This window comes from Perca fluviatilis, chromosome 7, assembly GCF_010015445.1.
Source record: "Perca fluviatilis chromosome 7, GENO_Pfluv_1.0, whole genome shotgun sequence".
Lineage (NCBI taxonomy): Eukaryota > Metazoa > Chordata > Actinopteri > Perciformes > Percidae > Perca > Perca fluviatilis.
The window spans coordinates 22,357,790-22,383,306 of NC_053118.1; the positions used below are offsets into that span (position 1 = coordinate 22,357,790).

Sequence of the window (25,517 nt, forward strand, 5' to 3'; positions counted from 1 at the left end):
GGCAAATCTAATCGAAGAGCGGAAGTGTGTTCATGTGTTGTTAACGAGAAGCCGCATGTGTTTAGTTGACAATCTGAGGGATGCTTAAAAGCAAGGATTGCCTCTGTCTACAAACTCGTCTGTCGGAAAGGTTTGTGAAAAATAATGAAGTAGGAGACTTTTCGGATGACATATTGTTGAAGTGTAGCCAGTATGCAAAGTGTGTGACCTGTCTGCGCAATTCACGTGTAGCTATGCGACTGTTAAAATAAGCTTACTACTTTTAAACCAACGTTAGTCAAGCTATTTATTGCTGAGCTGCTGATTATTTGCGTGTGTGTGTGTGTGTGTGTGTGTGTGTGTGTGTGTGTGTGTGTGTGTGTGTGTGTGTGTGTGTGTGTGTGTGTGTGTGTGTGTGTGTGTGTGTGTGTGTGATCTTATACAGTGGCCTAGCCTTTTGCTTATGTTGTCCTTATGTATGGTAAACTGACATTTATATTTCTACACTGCCAAGCATACGTTTCTGTCCAGTATATTTCAGAATTGTAGCAGTGTACTTATAAATACACTAAATTAAGAATTATAAGTAAGGATTTGTAAAAATTGAACTCAGGAATGTTTATAACTTTTTTCTTAGATTGGCAATGCCCTACATCTCTAACTAGGCAGTTCAGTTTCTTAGCCCAAACAAGCCTCTTAACCATGGTTGATACTCCAATGTTTCAGTATTGCAATTCCATAAAGTTGGGGGAGTTTTGAGAGACAAATTAACAAGGGAATGGTGCAAATAAAAGCAGTTAGAGGCAAACATATTTTGAATTCTTTCTTACAGTTAGTAAGCTCCAAAAATGTGTTTTCTTACTAGTGCTGAAAACGATTAGTCTGTTAATCAAAAAAGTCGACTGACAGAAAATTAACCTGCAACTATTATGATAATTGATTCAGTGTAGCTTTTCAAGCAAATGTGCCAATACATTAATTGGTTTAAGCTTCTCAAATGTGAGGATTTGCTGCCTTTCTGTGTTGTTTAAATATAAACTGAATATATTTGGGGTTTGGACTGTTGGTCAGACAACACAAGACATTTGAAGATGTCATCTTGGACTTTGGGAGACCATAAATATGTTCACTATAGGGTCCTGATATTGTTTGTGTTGCCTCAGTGTCACACTCACAGTTGTGGCTTACTGGGACACTTGAATGAAACAGAGCCATCGTTGATATTATAGTTAACTGTACTAACAGTGCTGCTGTGACAAAAGCCTATTGTTCCAAAAGATATCCATCAAAACTATAAAAAGAAATTAATTCATTTCATCTTTATTTATACTCGAGATCATTGAGGGGCGGCCCTCGTTTACAATGACATCGAGACAAATTTCAAAGACCAAAACAAAACATCACAGAAAAGGAGCGACATCATCATAAGAAAAATAGAAAGACGCTAAAACTTTCTGAATTAGAAAAAAAGCTTGGTAAATAAATTAGGATAATAAGGATGCGAAAGAAAGTACAATTACAGTATGTTAAACAATTACATGTAGAAGTTTGCAGGTTTAAAACCAGATTTCTAATGAAGTTTCAATGCAATGGATAATATATCAGAAAAGCATGGTTTGACTGTTTTTTACTATTTGTTTGCAATATCCAGTAATGAGATGCAAATGTCTGATTTCTGTTATATGTTTCATATAGGGAACACATAGCAACCAGTGTTTTCCACATAGCAACAGCAATTGCTCCAACATAACACATATTAGAGATTGTGTAAAAGGCACTTATTTCCCTGTAAAATAATTATTCTATTATGCCTTTTTTGCTAATCTTTGCCTTCAATGAGGAGTGTCTTTGTGTCCTCCTTGTATTCAGTGACCATTTAGTTGGCAAGCTGTTAGGTCCTAATTATGCTTTTAATTAGTGCTTTATTAGAATCTGGTGTTCTGGAAAGGGCAACCAGTCAAGCTAAGCTTATCATACTTAATTGTCACTAAACGCACACAGTGTTCTATTGATTGTTGGGTTGATACAGGTGCTTAATATAGGTTGTTGTAAAGTTTGTAGTGAGCCGAGATGTAAGACCTTTCTTCATTTGTGTGTTCCTTTGGGTTTTTCTGCGCAGATGACTGCCCAGGAGGTGCGTCTGTGTGGTCTCCTGCTGCGGGAGCACTTTGGAGAAGTGGTGGAGAAAGTGGGAACACACCTGCTCAAAGGTGGAGCACAGAACTTAAGAACCATCATTCATGAGACTGGCATCTCACTGGACCTGGTACCACTCCTCCACTTACTGTTTCTAAGCTGTTACTGTCTCTACTTCATGGAAATATTATTATACATGATGTATTTAGTGTTATATACACACTGCTTCTCAGCATTTCCAAATAGTTTAGCAGTCCAGCCTTACTGTGTGCTGCAGGGATGACATATTTTTGTAGGTTAGCATCGTCCTGGTTCCCCTCGACAAAGAGGCAATAGGATTCTTTTCATTTGATTTTGGATTATTGCAGAAAATAAGATCTGTGGCAAATCAAATTATTGTGTGATACTTACACATTTTCTTCAGCAAGATAATCTTCACAAATGAGCACCACTTTTTTAAGCGTAAATGCATTTGCCAGAAGTAAATGTTAGGCTATAAATGAACTACATCACGACCGCATGACTACAACGTAACTAGCTGCTAGCTTCCAACTGATTTTGTGTGTTCGGTGGGATGATGCCGCCTTTTTTAAAACATGTTAAAGATTCAAAATTTAAGGGTGAGGTGTTTACCAATTTGTCGTAAAACAAAACGTGAAAATCTCTTAAGCATGTGTTAACCAGATACCTTATTTCAGGCATCTAACTAAAAACCCATTCAAAAAACCTTTTGACTTCGAGACGAGGGAACCGGAAGTGCAAAAATGCGAACTCATTTCTGGGTTTTAGGACTCATTCCTGCAGCACTCTTTGTTTTTGTAGTGCGTTTACATATGGTGATTATTCCACACTTACAGTAGTACTGGAGTAGTTTTTGCATTATTTGTTTAAATGCAAAACCCAGTATTCATTTACATGACGGGTAGATTTGTCCTCCAGAAACCTGATTACATTAACACCATGTCATAAGTGAAACAATGCTATGGAGAATAAAAACATAACAATCAGCTTTTAGATTTTGAGATTAACATTTAAAATGGCTGTTTACTGGGCTTATTGGAGCAATAAGAGTAGCACAATATATGCTAATACTTTACATACAATATACAAATACATGTTAATTGGTAAACTTGTTTGTGTGAATGTTAAACCCCTCTTCTCTTTGTTTTTCTGTCTCATTGTAGGTAAAGAAGTCTCTGTGTGTGCTCGTGCAGCACGGGGCTTGTGTGTTCCGCTCAGGCCGTAAAGGAGCTGGGAGCCCCGCAGAGTATCAGACCTGTTGTGATCGGATTCTGAGAATTTTGCGCTACCCGCGCTACATCTACACCTCCAAAACCCTGTACGGTGACACCGGAGAGCTAATCATAGAGGAGTTACTACAGAGAGGTCACATGACCATGAGTGGCACGGTTAAGACAGTCGCCGACCGCCTCACACAGAACATGGAGGGTCAGTATCTCAGCATCTGCATCAATCCGAGACTGTAGAAAAGCTTCTCCCTCAGTTTTATGAAAGCATGTTTCGAAGCCTGGATTTGGGTTCACCACTCTATATTTGGTCAAATGGGAGGAGAGCTTTAGAGGAAACCAGGCAGGATGTCAATTAAGCAAACATGCACCAAAATTAGGGCTGTCAGTTTAACGCGTTATTAACGGCGTTAACGCAAACTCATTTTAACGGATTCAATTTTTTTATCGCGAGATTAACGTTCTTTCGGATCTAGCTAGACCGGAAGAAAAATTACAAATCCCACTATGGCCACGCCAAGACCCACCCTACGAAGCAGCTTGATTGGTTGCGGTTAGGCATTTCACCTCGAGTGGTTAAGGTTAGGATAGCCGATTGGTCAGGGGATAGGACCTGAACAAATGGGGTTACATTACCTTTGACGCCTGGCCAATAGTAGTGATTGAAGGGCGGGTATTTCGCAGACCGGAAACAAAACAGACACATGCCGCGGCCGCACACACTTGTTTGGGCTTGTGAGCCGCGAAGCTAGTAGGCTCGTCACGGCGATTATCTTCGGAGCGCGTAGTGACTCTAGAGTCATAGTGAGAGAACCAAAGAGTCTCCCCTGTTCTTTCTGACCACGGTGGGAAACCTGGAGCAGGAAAAGTTACCCCTCTCCTTGAGTTTATGGAGAAGGACAACCAGGAAATGAGTCGGGGGGGAAATATATATATATATATGGGGAAATGCAACGCTACCAAACTACACCCACGGCAGTCGCTATGACGACCAGCCACGCTCGCCTCAGGCATGAGGCAGTACTATCTGCAATGGAAAATGGAGGTAGCAGTGTTACATTGTGTGACAGATTATTAGCTCCAAGTGTGAATGTTAGTGTAAAATTGAACACTACGTATATATATATGCCAATGTTGTTTTACCTGGTTTTACCTTGTTGTTTACCTGCACAGGGACTACAGGTGGAAATTAGCAATTGTTGCTATAACCTGGCCCAAGACATATTCTCTTGTTTAACAAGTTTAATGTTTATTTGTGCATTGTCCCTGTTTCAAATAAATCAATTTCCATGCCATTTCCATTTCAATAAAAAAATAATTTGCACAAAGCAAGCCAATCCACTTTTCCATGTTGATAAGAGCATTAAAATGAGAAAATATAATGGGACAAAAAGAAGTCAAGGGATATTTAAAATAGATAAAAATGTGCGATTATTTGCGATTAATCGTGAGTTAACTATGACATTAATACGATTAATCGCGATTAAATATTTTAATCGTTTGACAGCACTAACCAAAATATAAACCTCTTATAAAATCTTATTATCTATCTAAAGATTAAATACGACTTTGTGGGTTTACATGGGATTTGTGGAGAATCTACAAAAAAAAAGTCACATTTTCACACAGCTATTTTCTTTGTCTGTTATAGAGGGTCGTAGCATGGATTACAGTGAAGTGTCATCCACCTTCTTCAGACTGGTGGAGACCCATTTTCTTCAGCGCTGCCCTCCTCTGGCAGGACCAGAACCAAAAGACAGTGCCACTCCAGCTGCCCCCGCCCCCCCTGGTACTCCTGCCACCCCCGTTAGCACTGCTCCACCCACGCCAGAGAGCTTCCCCGACTGTTACAAGGTGCCTCACGTGACACTCGTAGGGCGAGGCAAACGGCAACTCGCCAGTGAGGATGGGGAAGACCAAAGGAACGCAAAGAAGGCTAAAATGGATTCACAGGTGGGTGTTTGGAACATGTTAGTTACACTTTTATTTGCTGCACTTTTAAAGTTCCAATTACCTCTTCATAGCCCTGTCCCTTACATATAACTATTGCTTATCTTTTGTGTGACCTTCCATCTCTCTGTCTCTGTGTTTGTCTCTCTCATGCTCAGACCCATGGTGATGAGGGGATTTGCTGGCAGGTGAATTTTGAGAGGTTCCATCTCCACTTCAGAGACCAGGCCATCATCAGTGCTGTAGCCAACAAACTGGACCAGGTCAAGTTCATATTATTTCAGGAACACTCGTTTTGGGATAAATGTGCTTGATCGCTTTCTTTCAGAAAGTGAATCGAGAAGATTGATACCACTCTCATGTTGTATGAAGCTGCAGCCAGTTAGCCTAGCTTAGCATAAAGGCTTGGAAATGGGGGAAACCGCTAGCCTGGGTCTGTGCAAAAATAACAAAAACCACCTACCAGCACGTTTACATTGCACTATTAACGTGTTATATTTCGTCCCGTTTTCCTGGCAACCTCACGGTGATGACAAGACTCCAAAAAGTCACTATGCCCAGTCAAAAAATGCACAAATTGTTATTTTAAACTTCAGTTTTTGTACAGATTATTCAAACAAGATATAAACCTTGTTAAAGTGAGCTTCAGAGGTGTTGGTCGGTGGTGCTAGTTACTGTACCTTTTTAGACATGTCACTGCTGTAACATTTTCATATCTTGCCTGTTTTCTATAGTAGGAAAAAATACTATTATGGATGTTTGTAATTGTAACGATATAACGTCTTTCTAAATCATTCCATTTTAATAACCCAGACTAGCAGTGAGATAGTGAGGACTATGCTGAGGATGAGTGAGGTGACAACCTCGCCCACAGCCACTTGCACAAAGCCCCTCTCAGCCAACGAGATCTTCAGGTCCCTCCCGACTAGCTACAACATCCCCAGACCCATCTTAGACCAGTACCTCACGCTACTCATTGATGACCCGGTATGAACTCTGCAAGGCACCTGTCATATTTTCCAATCTTTAATTTATTTATCTGTAAGATGTTTTGGATCTACTTGTCCTTTAATTTTCTAGATGGAGTTTGTGGGGAAGGCTGGTGAAAGTGGAGGAGGGATGTACGTTGTCAGTATCCTTTTTTACATTTTTATTTTTTTATTTAGAGGGTCCTAAGCATATTGTCAAGAGCCAACACACACATTAATTCATTAAATGCAAGGCACGGATGCTTTTTCATAACTCACCTCTCAGATATGCACAGAGCACTGGCCAATCTGGCTAGGGCCACACTTGAGTCTGTAGTACAAGAGAGGTAAGTGTGTTTTTTAATTGTGTATACATGTAATTGTCCTATCATCAGCAAATCATTATTAAATCACTTTTAATCTGTCATCAGATTTGGCTCCCGATCAGCGCGCATCTTCCGTCTGTTGCTAAGGAAACGTCACCTGGAGCAGAAGCAGGTGGAGGATTTTGCAATGATTCCAGCCAAAGAGGCTAAAGACATGCTCTACACGCTGCTTTCACAGAACCTGGTCCAGCTACAGGTACATGTTTGGCATGTGAAGATGATTTCACGATTCCCCTCTTTGCTTTTATGTGTTCTTAGCATTATCGATTGTTGAACGCTTTTGAACACTTAAACCCAACACGGAAGAGCTTCCAAAACAGTCCTTCATCTTAGCTGTTGCCACAAATGATTTGTACCTTTTGACAAAAATAAGAGGACATACTGAACACTGTGATCAATTTAAATATGCAAAGCAAGTCCTTTTCAAGCCTTTTTGTTTTAGTGTATTAACATGAGTGACTGCCTGGAACGTAGGAGTAATAAAAAAAAAAACCTGATCCAAAAATGTACTTTGAAAATTATTTGGCACACTTTTTGAAGATGCACTAAGTGAATGAGATATTTTTAAAACTAGACTTGTAAAGCACTGCAGCCTAATCTTTTATTCCGTGTGTCTCTGTGGACAATGAATAATTTAACAAAAGTGACAATTTGGCAGTTTCACTGACATATTGACAATTTGAATGGGCACATTAGATGACGTCATCAAATTGGAGGGAGCAGCCCTAGTTCTTATTCTTGAATCTGCCTACTCATTCTCTCTGAACAGCCGTGATATTTTTTTTTTATTCTTCAGGAAATCCCAAAGACTCCCGACTATGCTCCTTCTCGTACTTTCTATCTTTACACGGTCAACCAACTCCCAACTGCAAGAATGCTGCTTCAGAACTGCTACAAGGTAAAACATTGAATGTACCGTAACCTTAAGAGCTGTAGATTGAAGAGGACTACTAATGGTATTCTTTCTTGTATGTTGGTTTTGCCTTTGGTAATGTTTTGTCTCTGCACATTTTTCTCTGCAGACAGTAGCCAACCTCGTAGAGCGGCGCCTGTTTGAGTCCAAAGAGAGCAAGTGAGTTTATTATAACTGTATGTCCCTTTGTTTTCTGCGCCCTACTACCCTTGCAAGCCAGATAATTTCACATGATCAACTTTAAGAGTTGTCTGGCTCACACACCGTGTCACCGATCAAAGTTTGATTGGTTTTCTGCTTAACTGACAGACGTCTGCTGGAGAAATCCCAGCGAATCGAGGCCATTCTGGCATCTCTGCAGGCCAGTGGCGCCGAGCCTGAGCAGCTGACAGAGGTCGAGGAGATGATAACTGCTCCTGAAAAGCAACAGCTGGATGCCTTACGGCTTCATATCAACAAGTAAGAAGTGTGCAAGACAAAACTGCAATTCCCTTTACTACAGGTGACATTATTGAATCCCCTCTTTGGTCTGTTGGTGTTGCTATTCACACTATTGTTCTTTTTCCCTCCAGGTTAGATTCAGCAGAGAACCAGGTAGATGAAACCATCTTTCTTTTAGAGTCCTACATCAACTCCACCGCATCCACAAGTTAAGAGCATATGTACAAGCATTACAACTCTATTTCCATTACTTTATGTGTATGAATGCTGTCAAGTGTGGCTGTTTTATAGTTTATATGACTGAATTGTTTCATTTTGGAGTGGAGTAAAATCTGAATAGACTATTTTGCTTGTTTTATTTCACGCATCAGCAAATTAATAAACTGAGCACAAGAATACTTCTTTTTCGTTAAACTAAATTAAACTTCGTTTTAATTTAATCGAAGAACAAACACAAAAACTGTATGACAAACATAGGACAGAGTGATCGTTTGAAATGTAAAACCATGAAGATGTCTGTATATTAAATAGAAGAATTGTGGTTTAATACACTTTTGTTTTGTCCTTAACATTAGAAAAAAATTATTTACATAAGTGCTCCCGACCCTGGAAATAGTGGGTAGTGCATTTCTGTTGGACCCTCGCGATGCTCTCTTTGGTCCTGGAGGCCCCTGTTGCGTCTGTGTATCGAGCCCAAACTGTCTCTGTGCCTAGTAAGTCGGGACTCAGCCCCTGTGGTAGTCGTCATGGCAAATGACTGTTGTCATGGCAGCAAAAGTTGGGCTCAGTCCTCATGGTTCTCATCCTCTCCTCTTTGTTTGCGTGTGAAGAATCCCAGCTGACGAGAAATGAGATAGAGATTGATATTCTGTCCACAACACATTCATTTTCCTGACGAAAGTTCAAGGTAAATGTAACATGAAAATACCTTCCATAGTATAAAAATGATGAGGGCCAGTAGCAGTAAACCTCCAATGATGCTGCCAATCAGAATCCACAAAGAGATGGGAATAGCTCTGCCCTTTAGCACCTCCAGTACAGTCTACAGACAAATAGATGAAAGAAGAAATTAGAGAAAGTAAATGGCATTCCCATACTGTTTCTAAAAATCCAGCTACAGTCTTCTTACCTCCCTCCAGACTGTTCCTGTGCCCAGAGTGATGAGGTTAGTCTCCTTAGCTACGACGCGATAGGCACCTATTATCCTAACTGACTTATATTTGGCCTAGAAAAAGAGACCCAGAGGTGACCACCAATGTTTGTGTCATAGGACAGAAAAATGTAAGATGCAATGAGCATCTGCGTTTTGTTGTGTAACTTACTTTTCTGAAAAAATCATCATGAACTCTGCGGCTGATGCGAATGACGGCGGCCTGCCCTCTTAGAAGCTGCTGGACATCACACACAATCTCAGTGCACCATGATCTGCTGCAGTTCTAAACACAGATATAAACATGTTAAAATATATATTGATGCTGCATAGTATTCAGTAGCTGCTGTGCCATCAGGGGCCTCACCAGAATGTCATTCTGCATCATGTCTTCGGGATGAAGGGAGCGTACATCTCTCTGTCTGGCCTTCAGCTGGGCCAGATCACTCAGCATGCTGCAGTTCACCCCTGTGGCCTATGGGGCAATTTAAATATGTCAGATAAGATCTAATAGAGCGATACAAACAATCACACAGCAGCACAACTCACGTTGTATGAGAAGACATCGGTGACGGTCATGAAGACTCTATCTCCTGCAGCCACAGAGGGCAGATGCAGCCTCAGCTCCAGATTACTCACGGAATAACAGCCGAGGTTCTGCAGCTACAAACGCAAACAAAAAGTGCTCTAAGTTTACAATAACTTTGTGTTGCATTAAAGTTTCTAAAATGCGCACGTGAGCGTTACCCTGAGGTGTGTGTAGAACTCTGGTCCAATTGACTCCGACACTGTCCGAGTGGGGTGGACCTCGTATCGGTTCAAATTAGAGTCACTGCACACAACAACAAAAAACATTAATACAAAAATATTTAAAGTAGCTAAAATATTTGATTGTTGAATAATACATACAGTATGCTGCACACACATACCTGCTAACAAACAAGTCGGGTTCATACTGAACAAAACTCTGCAGCTGAACACTGTTGTCCTCCAAAGTATCCACTCTCTCCACACTGTCACTGTAAAAATAACCAGAGGGTAAACTTAGGTTCTTTTTCGCATTAGACTTTTAATCTCCTGTTGTGGAAACAATATTAAAAAAACCTCATGTTTATTGAGGTTTTTAGTATTTGTGAAGTGTTTGCGTGGATTATGCAGAACTTGTTCCTTGTAGTGAACTACCTGGCAGCATGAAGCTTCATCTGCACTCGACTGTGCAGAGATGTGCAGCTGAACTCAAACTCCAACATGAAGTTAACCTGCAAACAAAACCAGAGAACAACCTGCTGAAGTGACACATTTCACCTGGAGGAAGTGAAGTACGAGTGGGCTGAGTGGAGAGAGTGATGCAGCTATTTCCTTGGCATGAACATACCTTTGACTGGGAGCGAAATACTGGATAGCTGACGTTACACGAGTGGCTGTTGGCACTGAGTGCTGTACACTCAATCTTAAAGTGGACATCCTCCTACAGCGAAAGAAACAGAAACTGTGTGTTAGTTTGTTGGTGTAGATCTGTGTAAATATGTAGGGTGAGTTACATATGGTGCTGCATGTGTACTATATGTGTGTAGTTTACCCTAATGCTGAGGCTGGAGAAGTGCAGGTTGCGTGAATAATGCAGTGTCAGGCTGGTGTTGTAGGCGTTTTCTAGTCTGTTCTGAAGCTGCACCTCCACCGCCAGACGCCTACGAGGGCTGCGAATCACATAAGGCTTCTGTCTGTGGAGGAAACACAATGAAAACTCACTGAAACCTAACAACTGAGTACATGCATGATCTTGTCAAACTGCTGCGGAAAGGAAAAAGAGAATGAGAGTTTTATCTCAAATCTGTACCTCGTCCCAGGGATGTCCATATGAGCCTGCAGCACCAGGTCTGTTGTACACACATCGTCCTCACCACAGTCTTTAAAGAACTGGATCTGTAGAGGTACAAGTGGAGAGGACAGCATGTTTGATGGAGAACAGAGGGCGGAAATGTGGTGCGGTAAAAAAGCTAGAAATGATAACCACTCACGGATTTCTTGACCGTTGTTGGCCAGCCTTCATCCAACACTGGACCACTCTCTGTATTGTTGATCTTAAACCGCAGCGAGAAGCTAATTGGACGGATGTAATCTGCTGTGTCCTACAACAAAGATAAAATAAAGTCACTTAGTTTGTCTTGCTGCATGTGTATGAATGATGAATGTCAAACTTGTAGTTGATGTGTGTAGCAACGCTCACATAGACGTGGAAGGGCAGTTTGTAGCAGAGAGTTTGTCCTGTGTGAACTTGGACTGCCAGCTGGGTCTGTCGGTGGGAGCTGTCGTCAAACAGCGCCCGTGCAGACAGCTTCCTGTCATCCAACATGGCCGACACCCACAGATCTGAGGAGAGAGCAGTGTTGAATAATCCCCCATTCTATTTATTATGTCTGTCTGGCCAATTCACAACACTCACAGACAGTTGTAAAAAGGATTAGATTGGGTAAGAAATAAAGAGTTATACCGAAGATGTTGCTGTGTGGTCCAGGGGAGCGGGACACGGTTGTGAAGCAGGCAGTGGCATTGAGACAGGCTGATTCTCTGCCACCCCTCTGGCAGGTCTTCTGAATGACATTGATGGAGTGCGGCTGGAAGGACAGACTCACATTGATCTGGACGATGCTTCGAGAGCTGGGCACAGGAGAGACAGTGGATCATAAAACAGGATTACATCCCAATGTTTAATCTGTTGTGTACCTTCATTATCTAGAATGTAGAAATAAGCGCAGAAAATTTGTAGAAGAAAAATTTTACAATTTAAAACGTTGGAAAAAGCAAAAACAAACTGTGAAAAAAGGCGTCAAAAACGTTGGAACGTTTTTTTAAGGGTTAAATCTGTTCTGGCAATGGCCTTTCCTCCCTCCCCATCTCTGCCTCTACCCACCTGAGCAGTACTGCGCTGCCCTGTGCTCCCACTGCCAAGTCTATGAGCTCATCTCCATCCAAGTCCAACCGAGCACTCACACTACGGCCAAAATACTGCAGGGAGGGGGAAATCGATGACCCTGAAATACGCTAAGAACATAGGAAAAATCTGTTTGAGTGAATCCTGAAACACACCAGTGACAATGTAATTGTAGGCAAATGACAAGTACCTGCTTGTAATTGTGGATGACGTAAATACCGTCTCCGTGGTAGACATAGATGGCCCCCTTGTGCTCATCCTCCAGCGGGGCTCCCACCAGCAGGTCAGTGAAGCCGTCATGGTTAAGGTCTGGAGTGGCTGCCAGTGCGTAACCAAACCTGGCATCCTGGGACTTATCCTCTGACTTCAGAGTACCATTAGATACAAACACCTCCTCCTGTGAGAGAAGAGGAGGGATACAAGATGGAAGGGTTGGAGGTAATACACAGATTGCATAATAATGAGGAGAAGAATAATCAGGGCCACTGCCGTCTTACCCCACTTAGGGTGTAGATGTAGACTCTACCGGTCTCCTTGTTTCCTGAACCGAGGTACATTGGAGCTGCAACCAGAAGGACATCAGTGATGCCATCCTGGTCAATATCCATCCCACACACCTCACTGCCATAGTAAGATCCAATCTACAGAGAGGGACAATTCAGTTTACTGCCACTAGGTGGAGTCCTTGCTGTAATCTCTGACAAATGACATTTCTGCTGTTTTCTGCTACAATGAATAAACAAATAAAAGTGAGTGAAGAGAGATGAGAGACTCATGAGGAGAGAACTTTACCTGTTCTCCATTGAGGGCCTGTACAATGTTGACATCGCCCTCGTTACTGAGTTCAAACAGGATGACTTTGCCTTTGTGCTTGAATCGAGGAGCTCCAGCTACATACAGCCTCTTCCAGTCACCAACTATCACAGATGATACTGTGTAACCTGGAAACACATTTAAATACACATAATCTAACTGCAACCTAATATCCATATATTAGGTTGCAGTGTAAGAGTTAAATAGTCATACTGGTGTTGTTGAATGTGTTATCCATGAACTTGCATAATATGTCACATCTTGTTGGCGTTTTACATTTGTTGTCAATGTTTTGCATCATGTTACACATTCATGCAGTTGAAAGTGTGGTCTGACTTTAGACTACTCCGAGGGCAGTAGGTTTTTGAGTGCTGGTGGAAAGCACACTAACTTGTGATTTGAGAGTTGGCTCCAGAACAGAAGTTCATTCAAAAGTTATGTTAAGATAAACAATAAACAAACAAGGATGTTTTGAAAAGGATGACATGAATTTTGAAGCTTATTACATTGAAAGATGTTTCTATTGTTTAGTAGCCAGCCAAGACTGGATTATCAACAGTGCAAAATGGGTAACTGCCACTCAGGACCCCAAAAGGCACCAGATTCACTGTTTGGCAATATATTAAATTGAATATATTTAGGTTTTGGACTGTTTGTAAGCCAAGTTACCTTGAGATTGAGGAAATTGTAACAGACTATTCTCACGTCTCATGTTCTGATATTTTATAGATAAAACAATTAATTGATTTATTAAGAAAATAATCTGCAGATGAATTGATTGCGTATATATATATAATCGTTGTAGTCCTAATTAAATAATGACCAAACTAACTTGTAGGTGGTTGATGATTTGGCACCCATTTGCGGGTTAATTCAGCCCTGCTGCCAGCTCTTGAAGTTTCTAATATCTGGGCTTTCCACCAACACATGAATGCACCGCCCTGGAAGAATCAGTCCAAGCAGCAAGTATGATCCTTTGTGTTCAGTGGTGTTTTATGTGGGTACCTAAATAAGCAGCATGATTTTTGAGCTCCAGTGGAAACTCGCTTTCAAAAGCCTCTCTGGGCGGCATGATGCGTCCGTTGGTCCCTTCTTTCAACACTCCACCATCCCAGTCGTAGGCGCCCACCATCCCAAACAGTATGCCGTCCTGAGGAATGGAGAAGGCCATGGATGACACACAAAGGTAAACACATGCACTTCACACATAAAGTAGATATGAACAGCTACCGGACTTACATCCAGTGTGTGTGTGGAGAAGCCGATCTGAGACATCTCCATGTGGAATGAGCTCTCGTTGTTGCCCAGAGTGCCTGCAAGTGGACAGGGACAGTAAGTCATTAGTAAGTATTCTCCATTTCACGTTTTTTGCTTACCCCTAACCATCACACACCTTCCTTCCTTCCTTCCTCTCCCTGATCTGATCTAGATGGCATCATTATCACCCTCACTCACCGGGGCAGAAATGCCTCACCTTTTCCTCTCCTCCTGTCCCTTCCTCTCTGATTTCCCTAAACATTTAAGGGTGGCATCACTTTTCATCAGCCTTCCTTTCATGTTCCCGCCGCAACTATTGTGATAGCTGTACACTCCCTCTACGTCTTTTAATTTTCTTGCTTTCTCTGCATGACTACTGATTATTTTGTCCCATAGGCCTAATCCTCTTAAATTTCTTTCTCTACTTCTGTCTCATATTTTTGTATTTCATCCTTCCTCTTCTTTCTCAGACTCTACTTTCAGTTTTTGTATTCTCACATTTGTGTCCCTTATATGGTTGGCTAATCAATCTAATTTGTTAAGGCAAGATATGTTGATTAATCTGACAGTGTTACTGTAAATCAGGGAGTTTATTACAAATCTTCAATATCATATGGGTGTTGTACATCTTAAAGTTTAAAAAAACGGCATCAAATGATAGTGACAGCAGACAAAATACTGTATTAATATATACAAGAACTATATGTAAAAGTAGGTGATTTATTAATCGCTGTCTTGCGAAGTACTTACAAACCGCTAGTTCAGTACATGTCATCATCTGACACAACTATGTATAAAACTCATTTGGTCTGCAACCCCAGATATCTTTGCAGCTAATCATGAGTGACTTAAAGAACTGCAACATTACTGCTTTCTTTTATTATTATTTTTTAAACAGTGCATCTATCATTCAGCCAGAGCCTCCTTTTTCTGTATCACAAACCTTCCAGAGTGAAGATGCGATCTCCCAGGGCATCAACAATGTCATTGAGCGCAGCTTCATCTGTCACATTGAAAAAGTACTTCTCTTCGGGGTCACTGGCGATAGACTTGATCTCTTTAATGAACGTCTCTGGGTCCTGCTGCCGCCGGATGTAATGACCCAGAACCTGGAGGCCAGCGTGAGAGGAAAAAAGAAGGGAGGGAAATAAAAAAAATTAAAAGAGAAAATACAGTAAATCAATAAGCAGATAACAAAAGCTCTATAAAACATTGACTGATTAAGCTAGAAGCACGTTAAGGGGGTAAAAGCGACGGAAACAGAGCACATGCACAGACACTTTGACATGTATCCGAGCAATCACTTCTCCATGTTTCTGAGGGACAGTGAGGAGACAATGAGAGATATAGAAGTCTAAATGGGATTGGAAGAGAGGGCTAATACCACACCTAAAATAAACACACTTCATAGCTGTTTTACTGCCTGTGTAATTTGATAGTAATTAAGCAATACCAAAAGGCAACAAATTGAGTCGAAAACATAAGAATGGAGGAAACGGTATCCACCAGAGAGTTGTAAATGAGGAGCGCAGGCCTAGCTACGAGGTTAAGAAATGACTGAAGCAGAAGATATACTGTAGCAGCAGTGGCCCATGGCTTAACGCCTGAAGTACAAATGAGAAAATTCCAGAAGAGAAACCAAACCCAAGAATCTCCCCCTGTGACTCCAGCTGCCAAGCAAACTAAGGAAATCCTCTGTTTTCAAAGCGTAAGGGATGGAGAGGGGCGTAGTGTGTAAAGAGCCTACATATAAATATGTACATTGAGATCTTATAAATTCCACTCAGGCTGCCAACTGCTATTGGCTTTTACATAGTCACGAACAGAGAAAGAGAAGAATAAATACAGAAAAGAGAATATCTTGTTAAAATATAAAGCACATTTTCAGATTTAAGGGACTTGGACACACAGTGGGATTTTACTATATGAATACAAGTGTTTATACATACATTCCCTTGCATAAACTCCCCCACAAACATGCTTATAGCCCCTGACCTGCACTGATGTAGAAAACACAGTCTGCAATGACTGAGCTCTTGTTTTGAAAGTTCTGCCCTCCCCTGTGAGCCATTTTCAGTAAAAACACACACACACACACACACACACACACACACACACACACACACACACACACACACACACACACACACACACACACACACACACACACACACACACACTCACACACACACACACACACACACACACACATACGTACAAGTAGCCCTTACCTGTCATCACTTTGACTTTTTGGACAAATACCCACAAAACCTACCTCATTCTTTCTTGTTTTCTTCATCCAGTTTTGTTTGTTTCTTTTTGCATTGAAGGCTGCTCCACCTTGACTCTGTCTCTGGCTGTCTGTTTTCTTCTCTCAAATTAAACTTTTGTTGACCTAACATTATGTTGTGCACATGTATGATAGAGTTGTCGTATTGTGGATAATCCACACACCTCTTGTGGGTTCTCCAGAGTAACAGGCACTCTGTTTCTGGGAAGATGTTGCTGTTGAATATTCTAGGGATGGCATTGTCTGTCTGTCTGTCTGTCTACCACTTTGGTCCATTCATGTTTCCCAGACGATCCTGTGACTTGTATTCTAATTACATTGCTCTATTATATATAGCTGTATTTGTGTTTTTTTTAGTGAAATGACTTAACAACGGCTGGATGGATTGCCATGGAATTTGGCACATTCATACCCCCCTCAGGATGAATCATCTTTAATCACTTTGGCAATTTCTTAACTTTTCATTTAGCGCTATCAACAGGTCAAATTTTTTATATGTTCAATTCACCTGCAAAACTGATGACTTGATTGACAGTTAATCTTCCAAACTGAGGTTTAGCACCAATGGCGTAGCTATGGGTGTGCCGGTGCCACCCACAGTGGCAGCTAGCACACCTAATTAGTAATTGACGCGCTCTGCTGCGGAAGATGTGTCGCGCTTGTGCTCCATATATTTCTGCTGTAGTTTTCCACCTCCGATGTAGAGCAGCGTTCAGTCTCTTCCCTAAACTTTGTCTCATTCAGAGACCCAAACAGGGCTCTGTGTCTGTCAGAAGTTCTGATTGAGATAGGCTACTACCAGCAGAGCAACAATGTATGCACAGCAGACAACAAGTCAGGCAGATGGATTTGTTCCTGAAATATTGTGACTTGATTCTTGTAATATAATACCTTTTATTTTTCTCAAAACATCACGACTCTTCCACATATCAGAGAACACAGATGGGATGAGTTGAATTTTGAATGTGCAGAATGTTTTAAACATGAGCAGAAAGCTTGCTGAAAAACATCTCAGCTGTTAAAGTCCAGGGGTTTAATGTATCCATGAGGTGAACAAGTGCCACATGGACATTTAAAGAGGTTACTTCTCCAACAAAAAAACGCGAAAGAGGGAAGAGTACATTATGCCCACATGTGCGCTGACTCAGTCAGCAGAGATAATGAGAAAAGTTCTACAGGAGAATAAATAGTAGAAAAGAAATACAAAATGCCTGAGAGCCTTACTGTATTATATTCCATTATAGTTATATAGTTTTAATTGTCACCTTTGTTTTCCTTTACATAAATTGATGCAGAAAAGGTAGAAATAGGTGCATACAAATTCACAAGAATTCAGGGAATTAAAAATGTTCTGGGGGATGACACCCAAACCCCCCTCATCATATGTCTCCCCACAAATGCAAACAAAACCTATAACTGTGTGTTGCCAGGTCAGGAGTGATTAGGCCAAATGTGTTGCCATATAAATAACATCTACCAACTGGGCAGCTGAGCTGAAGGCTTATTGCTATATATATTGCTATATATTTGTGGAGGTGCACATTAATCCGACCATAAATGTGGCACACCCAGTTTTTCTGATGCACATTGCACAGCTCTTTTCTGGCTACGCTAGTGTTTAGCACAGAACAAACTAACAAACCTTTATAACAGTTTAACCTCAGGACTATCCAAACACAGTTTGACCAACTGGGACTTGTAGCTGAACTTCTCCATCCATAAATTACTAGATACGATATATCTGATCTTCATCGGCTACACATATTTCTATAGTGGCAGTCCTCCATGTTGGCTCATGTTCTCATCTTCTGTGGTCCCATTGGAGTCTGGAGGTTCCCCAGCCTCTTTTGTGGGGACGGGAGGGGTCTTCTGCAACCAGTCATGTCCCTAGAGTCTGTCTGCCCCTCTGACACTAAAACCATGCCACCACTCAGCGTGTTTCTGTGTGTTGAGGGTTTCGGGTGGGGTTAGAAAGGAAGAGTTTTTGTTCCCATTTGGCTATTTTAGTAGACCCAAGGGGTTCATTTGGTAATTTGGAGATGTTATTTTTGGGGGGAGTGGTGGTGGTATTGTGTGGTTGCTTGAGGGTGTGTATGGCTATTGTACCACTTTCACACAATGTGTGAGGAATGTCAGGGATGCTCTACATACCCCACTGATAATGTAGGTTAGTTGTTTGTGTTTCTCACAATAGTTTCACTCTTGTGATTGTAGAAAGCCCCACCGAATCAACATGTTGAGACACTACAACTCACCCTGAAATTCGGATTATTTTAAATTAGCATCGAGACTTGAAAAGATTTACTCACAGCGATGGCGTATCTGGTGATGTTTCTGTCTATGCACTCGTCCAGAGCGTCTTGTAGCTCCTCCCCGTCATGTGACTCTCCATCCGTCACTACGATCATCACCTTGGTGGCGCCATCCCTTGCTCCACGCTCAGCACTGAATGCCTCCGTGCTACAAGAAAGAGAAGAATAAGACAGCCTAAAATAAAAAGTTGCTAGTTTTTAACATCAGCTGACTGATCTTGAATCGAGACAGAGAATACAAGAACGAAACAGAATGAAAATAGAAGGAAAGTGCAAGGAGTGAAAGCACCTGAGGGAGAGGGAGCCTACAAGGAAATATCAGTCACTTGGTTTCCTAAAATCTCAAATAAACCTATAAGATAATATACAATTTCAAGTGCTTCACTGAGAAAATAAATAGCCAGTAAAACACAGAGATTGGATTTAAGTTCCTTCCCATCAAGTCAGATATATAAATGGTCTAAATCACAACTGGACTTTTCCACAACTATATTAGTCATACTGACACACATACATTAGCTGCCACTTGACTCTTGGTCACCGTGCAGTGTGCATGTGTCATTGCACACAGCGACCGCATCTGTGCATTCCCATCCGGTTGGGCCATGATACAGAGAGGAAACCTAAATGACAAACACACACGAACAGACCCAAGCCACACCCTGTTTGTCTGCAGGAAACCTGTTCTCAGTAGGACCTGATTCAAGTGTTGAATAGGGTTGGTAAGCCTCAGACCAACACACACACACACACACACACACACACACACACACACACACACACACACACACACACACACACACACACACACACACACACACACACACACACACACACACACAGTGAGCTGGGAAGAGTAGTCACTGCAAGTGAACTCAGTCATTTACAGGCCTTAACTCCAGCCCTCGTCTAAATATAACATTGTGGTCACCCGCAAGAAACGCAGAGTTAAAAACAACCGTTTCCCTATGCAGTCTGCAAATTACATATGGTGCAGGGGAAGGAGAAAAGAGAAGAAAGGAGTGAAAGAAAAATAATGGGGACAAATAGATGAGTAAAAGACTGGATAAAATGATAAATGAAAGATGGCAAACAGGTAAACAAGTCTGGAAATATAGAATAAATCACTAAAGAAAAAGTAGAGGAAAAAAAAACTAGTGAAGGTAATTGTAACAGAAAGAAAAGGGTTGGGAATCCAAATTAAAAGAATGATAAAAAGACAATAAAATGAAGCCAAATATTACAACTGAGAAGTGCAAATCCTACTCTGATGTGGTATTAATATTGTGTGATATACAGTGAAATAAAACTGGTGAGAAGAGAGAATGGAGTTATAAAAGGGGAAGGAAAGCTGTGGAGGAGAGCAGAGGGAGAGACAAAACAGACATAAACAGGTAAGAAGGGTAGGAAGAATAAAAATGAAGTGACGGAAGCACAGAAACATTAGGATGAAAGAAACGAGATGAGAAAAAGAGAAGGGGAGATGAAAGAGGTGAGAAAGTGAGTGGAGCTAATTGGGAGGCCTGGTTGTATTTACAAGCCATTTTATGGAGTCACAGCAGTGTGGTAATGACACAGCGCAGCGGTCTGTGTGTGTACTTTTGTCTGTGAGTGTGTGGGTGAGCGGGAGCGTCTCAGACGAGTGGAGCAATATAAAAATCATTGGCTAATCCACTTGTAGAAGGCTGTTTGATGTTCATGCAACTACTCTACATTCAAACTGTCCTCTGTGCACTCCATTACCATCATTTACACGTCAACATCACATTGTAAGCAGACTCAAAGCAACTTAGCCTACATTTTATTTCCCTACACACATTTACGTAGGCTATTGCTTGGCTATTGGGAGCTCAAGTTGCTAAAAGTTTTCTTTTTGAAAATGTGTTAAATTATTTTTAAAGCTCAGACCAAGTCCTTTCAAATGATTAGTTGGGAAATACACTATTTTGCTTTCTTGCCATTATTTAGCATCTATATTTATTTATATAGATGCAGAGTGATACTACCTAGTTTACCATAAAGACTGGGAACAAGGGAAACAGCTAGCCTGGCTCCGTCTAACTTTCCTACATGCACCCTAAAGTTCATTAATTAACGCATTATATCTGGTTTGTTTAATCCAAACAACAACAAAAAAAGTGTAAAAAGAATGCACTACAGTGGTACCGGGGGTTATGAGCTGGACTATTTCTTGGCCGTGAGCAATTAGTCTCATGACGCCGACAACACTGCGGGAAGGTTTTTCCTTCAACACATAATTGGTTAATTAACTAATATTCAAGTTGTGTGGCCATGCAAAGCCTGCATGGCACTGTCTTAATTATTATGCTGTCTTATTCAATTTCTTCTTTAATTTTTCAAACTTTCTTGGTGTGAGATTTTACAAGGTCAAAACATGAGGCTTGAATGTTTTTGCTTTGTAGTCTCAAGTCAAGTCAAACATTCCAGATCTTAACGGAGTGTAATTAATTGACAATTCTGTCTGATATCAGGCAAGTCTAACACTATACAGTCAAGTCAAGTGAGCTTGTCTTTGAATGTAGTTAACTCATCTCAGAGTTAGTAATAACAATAATAATACATTATATTTGTAACGCACTTTATATTTAAGCAAGTCTCAAAGTGCTACCTAGAAATGCTAAGGAGAAAAAAAGTATTAAAACTAAAAGAAACAACAAAAGGACAAGGAAAGGGGTAAGAAATCAGCCAAAAGTTCTTGTTTGAGATATCTTATATTTCTTGTTAAGCTAAATTGCCAGCTGTTTTGTCCTCATTTTCACTTTTGTCATGTTTGGAGATCTACCTACTTTTAGCTTTTTATTGTTTTCCAGTTTCTTTGTTTCCACACACAACACTACACTACAAGTTACAGACAGAATATTTGGTGGGTTTATTTCTCCTAACAATTAAACAACCATTTGTTCTGCCATCTTTCCCAAAAGTCCCAGACAGTCAAGTCTCAAGTAAGTCTGGTCTTAGTCAATTCCCAGTCAAGTCAAGTCCTCAAATTTGTAACTTAGGTCTGACTTGAGTCCAAGTCTCAAGTACAGTTCTGTAACATCTAAAACCTCCAGGCAGATATATTTAGGAGCTACGTTAGCAAAGTGCTTGGGTTTAGGGTTAAGTTTATAATAAGGACAAGGTTAGGGTAAAGGTCAAAGGTCAAGATTAGGGAGGGGGAGGGGGGGGAACCAAGGAATGAATGCCATCAATGTCAGCCCTTGTAAAAATAGTAATACAATGTGTGTATGTGAATTTGAGTGTATGGTGAGCCCTTATGGTGTGTCTGTGTTTATCTGTGCATGTATGTACTGTTAACAGTCTGTAAGTGTCTGTGTGTGTATTATTATAGCTGTAGGAGCACTACTTGGCTGACCAGGCTGGGTCAGGCTGTGCCACACCTGCAGCCGTGCTGAGCCAGCAGCTGACTAGTCCAGCTCAGCTAATCTGACTGTTTTTCTAGCCCGTCACTTTCCTGCCTAGTGCCAGCTCTGCTATCTGTCCATCTGTGTCTAGGTGTGTGTGTGTGTGTGTGTGTGTGTGTGTGTGTGTGTGTGTGTGTGTGTGTGTGTGTGTGTGTGTGTGTGTGTGTGTGTGTGTGTGTGTGTGTGTGTGTGTGTGTGAGTGAGAGCAGGAGTACGTGCTGTATATTTGCAGCCAAAACATGAGTTTATTTTTTATTACCTCCTATTGGAATCAAATTACTCCTAAGCTATTTAAGAACTTGTAACCCCAGTTTAATTTCTTTACTCTGACACACAGACCTGAGAGAACTTTCACGTTAGCGATTTAAAAAAGACTTCTGAGTAACAAGTTTCATATTTCTTTTTTTTGTCATGATCAATGAGGAGTCTACTAATGGTGTTCACCATCTGTTATTTAGTGTTAATTAGTGACATTGAAAGGTAAAGCGCAGAGAGAGAGTGTGTAGTAGTAGCAGTGTCTGGATTTCCCGTCACTGGTATTTTAATGCCACAGTTACACTTTTTTACTGGCTCCATTTTCCAGTCACTGCTTTTCAACTACCTTTTAAATGTTTCTCCTAAACTTCTCCATTTTTTACCTTTAAATGTACCAGAAAACAGGAACTCTCCAATTACCTGTGTGTGTGTGTGTGTGCGTGCGTGCGTGCGTGCATGCGTGTGGAACACCTCTCCAAGACACACACATCCCAAAAAGGAAGCTGTGGCCACACATCGGGTCTGGGTGTGGTGCTCCATGTGGGTATGACTTTAATAAAGCAGGAATTTTATTTTGAAAAGAAAAAGATATTTTAAGACTGAGATTTTCACTTAGTCGCTGACCCTCAACCTATAGAGCTGTTTCTTTAGACTTGGGTTACCAGCTTAAATACCCCCAATGTGCTTTATAAGAAAAATCATAAACCTAACTGGGCAGCAATACAGTTAAAGGAGTGTATTTTAAAGATAGTCAGGATTTTATCATTTCTAAATCTCTGTTCAGTCACTTGCACATGCTCCAAAAAAACGTTAGCTTAAACAACATTCTTTAAACCTGCATTAATTGATTTTTTTTTTGGTCACTTTGGGGGGCGGGCATGACAAACTGTTAACACAACACTAAGCAAACAGTTGCTTATTTACTCATCCAGCAAACACAAAGCAACATAATCATTAATTTAGAGACATTGTGTTCAGCTAGCTTCAAAACGGCAGTCCACAAACCAATGGGTGATGTCACTAATGTTACATCCACTATTTTTACAGTCTATAGTCTCCACCAACTTCTGATGGAAATATCTTTCTCTTTTGCTGCTAAATGCTCAACTACGTTGACCAGCTAGTTGCTAACTTTGTCTGTGAGCTCACGGATACTGGGCAGTAGTGTGTAATGGGTTCATCAGTTTTTTGCTCTGGCTGGAAACGTGTTTGATGAGAGTAGTGAGAGTGAACCAAAACAGTAAAGTAGCAGGATATCAAACCAAAACAATGAGCTGAAAGATCCTAAAGAGTTTGCCACTATGATTGACTCCTTTCACATTGTGAAGTAATTTCATGTAAAATCTAAATATTAATTGGAGCAGCTTTATATACCCAATATTTAATCTAATCCTTGTATGACATCTTGCTGTTAATCAAAAGCAGCCTGATGGGATCACACTGGAGCATATTATTCGAAAGAACAGACTAGAAAAAATAGACCTGATTGTCATTATAACTACAAATTATACAGTGATATATTTAGAGAGAAAAACCCTAAGAATGCTATACCAAAATCTAAACAGCCAGACAGTTTCCAGTTAGCCAGCCAAATCTACAGTATGTTTCAGTACAAAGAACATCAGCCAGTAGAAGTGAAGTAACAGTGAATGACAGGCCTACCAGGCCGTGTGGATGGCGTATGCAGTGCGCGTCTCTCGTCCCTCCTGTCTGCTGATGTTCTTGGCGGCCTCCACCACCTCCTGTGTGGTCTGGTAGTCCTTCAGAGACCACTCGTGGACTGCTACCTCACCATACTGCAGTATACCAACCTGAATGTGCGCGCGCACACACACACACACACACACACACACACATACACACACAGACACAAACACACACACACACACACACACACACAGAAGTATTTCAACAATGCCACATGTTCATGGTCGTGCTGGCACGTATGGTTGTGGAAAGCAACATCTGAGACTCTTGTTTCAGGGGTGAACTATCTCTTTAAGTACCAATCCTGTTCTTAAAGCAAACAGTGAACTTGGGGAATTTTTGAATTCATTCAAAAACCCGAGGTATTTCCTCTTCACCTCACGTTGCCTGCTACCCCCTACCCTCCCTTTTCAAACCCCAAACCCCCTCTCACTCCTCTTGTTGTTTAGCTTAGAATCACATCCCGAGATCCCCCCTCAGACTTCCATTCCTCCTGAACCTCAAGCTAGCTCGGCTCACGTCCCTTTATATTACAAAAGCAATTCATTCTGGTCACTATGCCAAACTGGATCTTTGCATGTGTCACTCTGTGCATGTTTTCACTCAAGGGACTAGCTTGTCTTACTCATCTGGGCAACAGCTAAGGGGTTCCAGAGATTTAAATGGGAGACTCACTCAAAATTCAAACCCACAAGTTTCCATTACTAATGTAAATAATATTTGTAGGCAGTGCAAATACACATTGACTTGCACTGTTACCTGCATCTGGTCCAAGCTGATGTGGAACTTGCTGAGGATGTTGCTGAGGAAGTTCTGGACCTCGTACCAGGGGTAGATACTGTTAGAACCATCCAGCACGATCACAATGTCCATGTATGTGGAGCACCCTGTCACATGTGTGTATTAAAAAAGAAATATTTTGTTGGCTAAAGCAGGCCTGTGCAGCATGTTGCTCTGCCTAAATGTGTGTGTGTGTGTGTGTGTGTGTGTGTGTTTACTTTGCGCTGTTGGAGCAATGGTCCCTCTTGGTTCTAGGTCATCGCTGACAGAGGCACAGATGCCAGTGCTGAACATAGACGTACCACACTCTTGAGACCACAGAGGGGCACATGCCTGTCAAGCACACATCAGCATCTGTCTTACAGGTGAAGCAATTTTAGGAGCATCTACAGTCAATGAAAGCAGTTTATATTTTCAAGTGTTCCGCTCACAAGACCTGTAGGTGTTTTTTTGGGGGTCGTTATCAAAGGGTTTGAACACAAATGTGGTCGGGTGACTGAATAAACAGGGAAGAAAAGACCAAATGAGGGCCGACGGGGAACAAAAAGAAAACAAGTCATGAGAAGGAATAAGTCA

At 41.2% G+C, this 25,517-nt stretch overlaps 2 protein-coding genes across 3 annotated transcripts in view; one reads left to right on the forward strand and one right to left on the reverse strand.

Moving 5' to 3' along the window:
- The first annotated feature begins 1 nt into the window (after window position 1).
- polr3c (polymerase (RNA) III (DNA directed) polypeptide C) lies at window positions 2–8,364 on the forward strand. 2 transcript variants are annotated; one of them, XM_039805190.1, is made up of 13 exons: window positions 2–130; window positions 2,099–2,245; window positions 3,300–3,564; window positions 5,014–5,315; window positions 5,471–5,575; window positions 6,126–6,299; window positions 6,393–6,444; window positions 6,567–6,627; window positions 6,712–6,862; window positions 7,463–7,564; window positions 7,689–7,738; window positions 7,889–8,038; window positions 8,152–8,364. In XM_039805190.1, exons 2-13 carry the CDS (start codon window positions 2,099–2,101, stop codon window positions 8,231–8,233), a joined length of 1,641 nt encoding a protein of 546 aa, XP_039661124.1. In that variant the 5' UTR covers window positions 2–130; the 3' UTR covers window positions 8,234–8,364. The 2 variants fall into 2 exon arrangements, with proteins under 2 accessions (XP_039661124.1, XP_039661125.1); XM_039805191.1 differs by lacking the exon at window positions 8,152–8,364 and having other exon boundaries at window positions 7,861–7,981.
- Window positions 8,365–8,543: 179 nt separating this feature from the next.
- The window catches only part of itga10 (integrin, alpha 10), a 28,356-nt gene continuing 11,382 nt past the window's right edge, over window positions 8,544–25,517 (reverse strand). Inside the window, exons 5-30 of the mRNA XM_039805189.1 lie at window positions 25,160–25,274; window positions 24,921–25,048; window positions 24,117–24,265; window positions 18,772–18,922; window positions 15,116–15,281; window positions 14,155–14,228; window positions 13,921–14,065; window positions 12,895–13,043; window positions 12,600–12,743; window positions 12,293–12,499; window positions 12,082–12,212; window positions 11,662–11,828; window positions 11,398–11,540; window positions 11,189–11,299; window positions 11,008–11,093; window positions 10,750–10,891; window positions 10,546–10,638; window positions 10,353–10,429; window positions 10,100–10,189; window positions 9,918–10,002; window positions 9,720–9,833; window positions 9,538–9,645; window positions 9,343–9,456; window positions 9,150–9,245; window positions 8,949–9,062; window positions 8,544–8,858 (exon numbers count right to left, since the gene is read on the reverse strand). Coding sequence (XP_039661123.1) covers window positions 8,805–8,858; window positions 8,949–9,062; window positions 9,150–9,245; window positions 9,343–9,456; window positions 9,538–9,645; window positions 9,720–9,833; window positions 9,918–10,002; window positions 10,100–10,189; window positions 10,353–10,429; window positions 10,546–10,638; window positions 10,750–10,891; window positions 11,008–11,093; window positions 11,189–11,299; window positions 11,398–11,540; window positions 11,662–11,828; window positions 12,082–12,212; window positions 12,293–12,499; window positions 12,600–12,743; window positions 12,895–13,043; window positions 13,921–14,065; window positions 14,155–14,228; window positions 15,116–15,281; window positions 18,772–18,922; window positions 24,117–24,265; window positions 24,921–25,048; window positions 25,160–25,274 — 3,153 coding nt within the window. The 3' untranslated portion in view covers window positions 8,544–8,804. The remainder of the gene's footprint in view (window positions 8,859–8,948; window positions 9,063–9,149; window positions 9,246–9,342; window positions 9,457–9,537; window positions 9,646–9,719; window positions 9,834–9,917; window positions 10,003–10,099; window positions 10,190–10,352; window positions 10,430–10,545; window positions 10,639–10,749; window positions 10,892–11,007; window positions 11,094–11,188; window positions 11,300–11,397; window positions 11,541–11,661; window positions 11,829–12,081; window positions 12,213–12,292; window positions 12,500–12,599; window positions 12,744–12,894; window positions 13,044–13,920; window positions 14,066–14,154; window positions 14,229–15,115; window positions 15,282–18,771; window positions 18,923–24,116; window positions 24,266–24,920; window positions 25,049–25,159; window positions 25,275–25,517) is intronic.

Coding starts and splice junctions, on each gene's coding strand:
- polr3c (XM_039805190.1), top strand. CDS start 2,099: ATGACTGCCCAGGAGGTGCGTCTGTGTGGTCTCCTGCTGCGGGAGCAC. Junction 6,300..6,392: donor CGCTACTCATTGATGACCCG/GTATGAACTCTG, acceptor TTAATTTTCTAG/ATGGAGTTTGTGGGGAAGGC. Junction 7,739..7,888: donor TTTGAGTCCAAAGAGAGCAA/GTGAGTTTATTA, acceptor CTTAACTGACAG/ACGTCTGCTGGAGAAATCCC.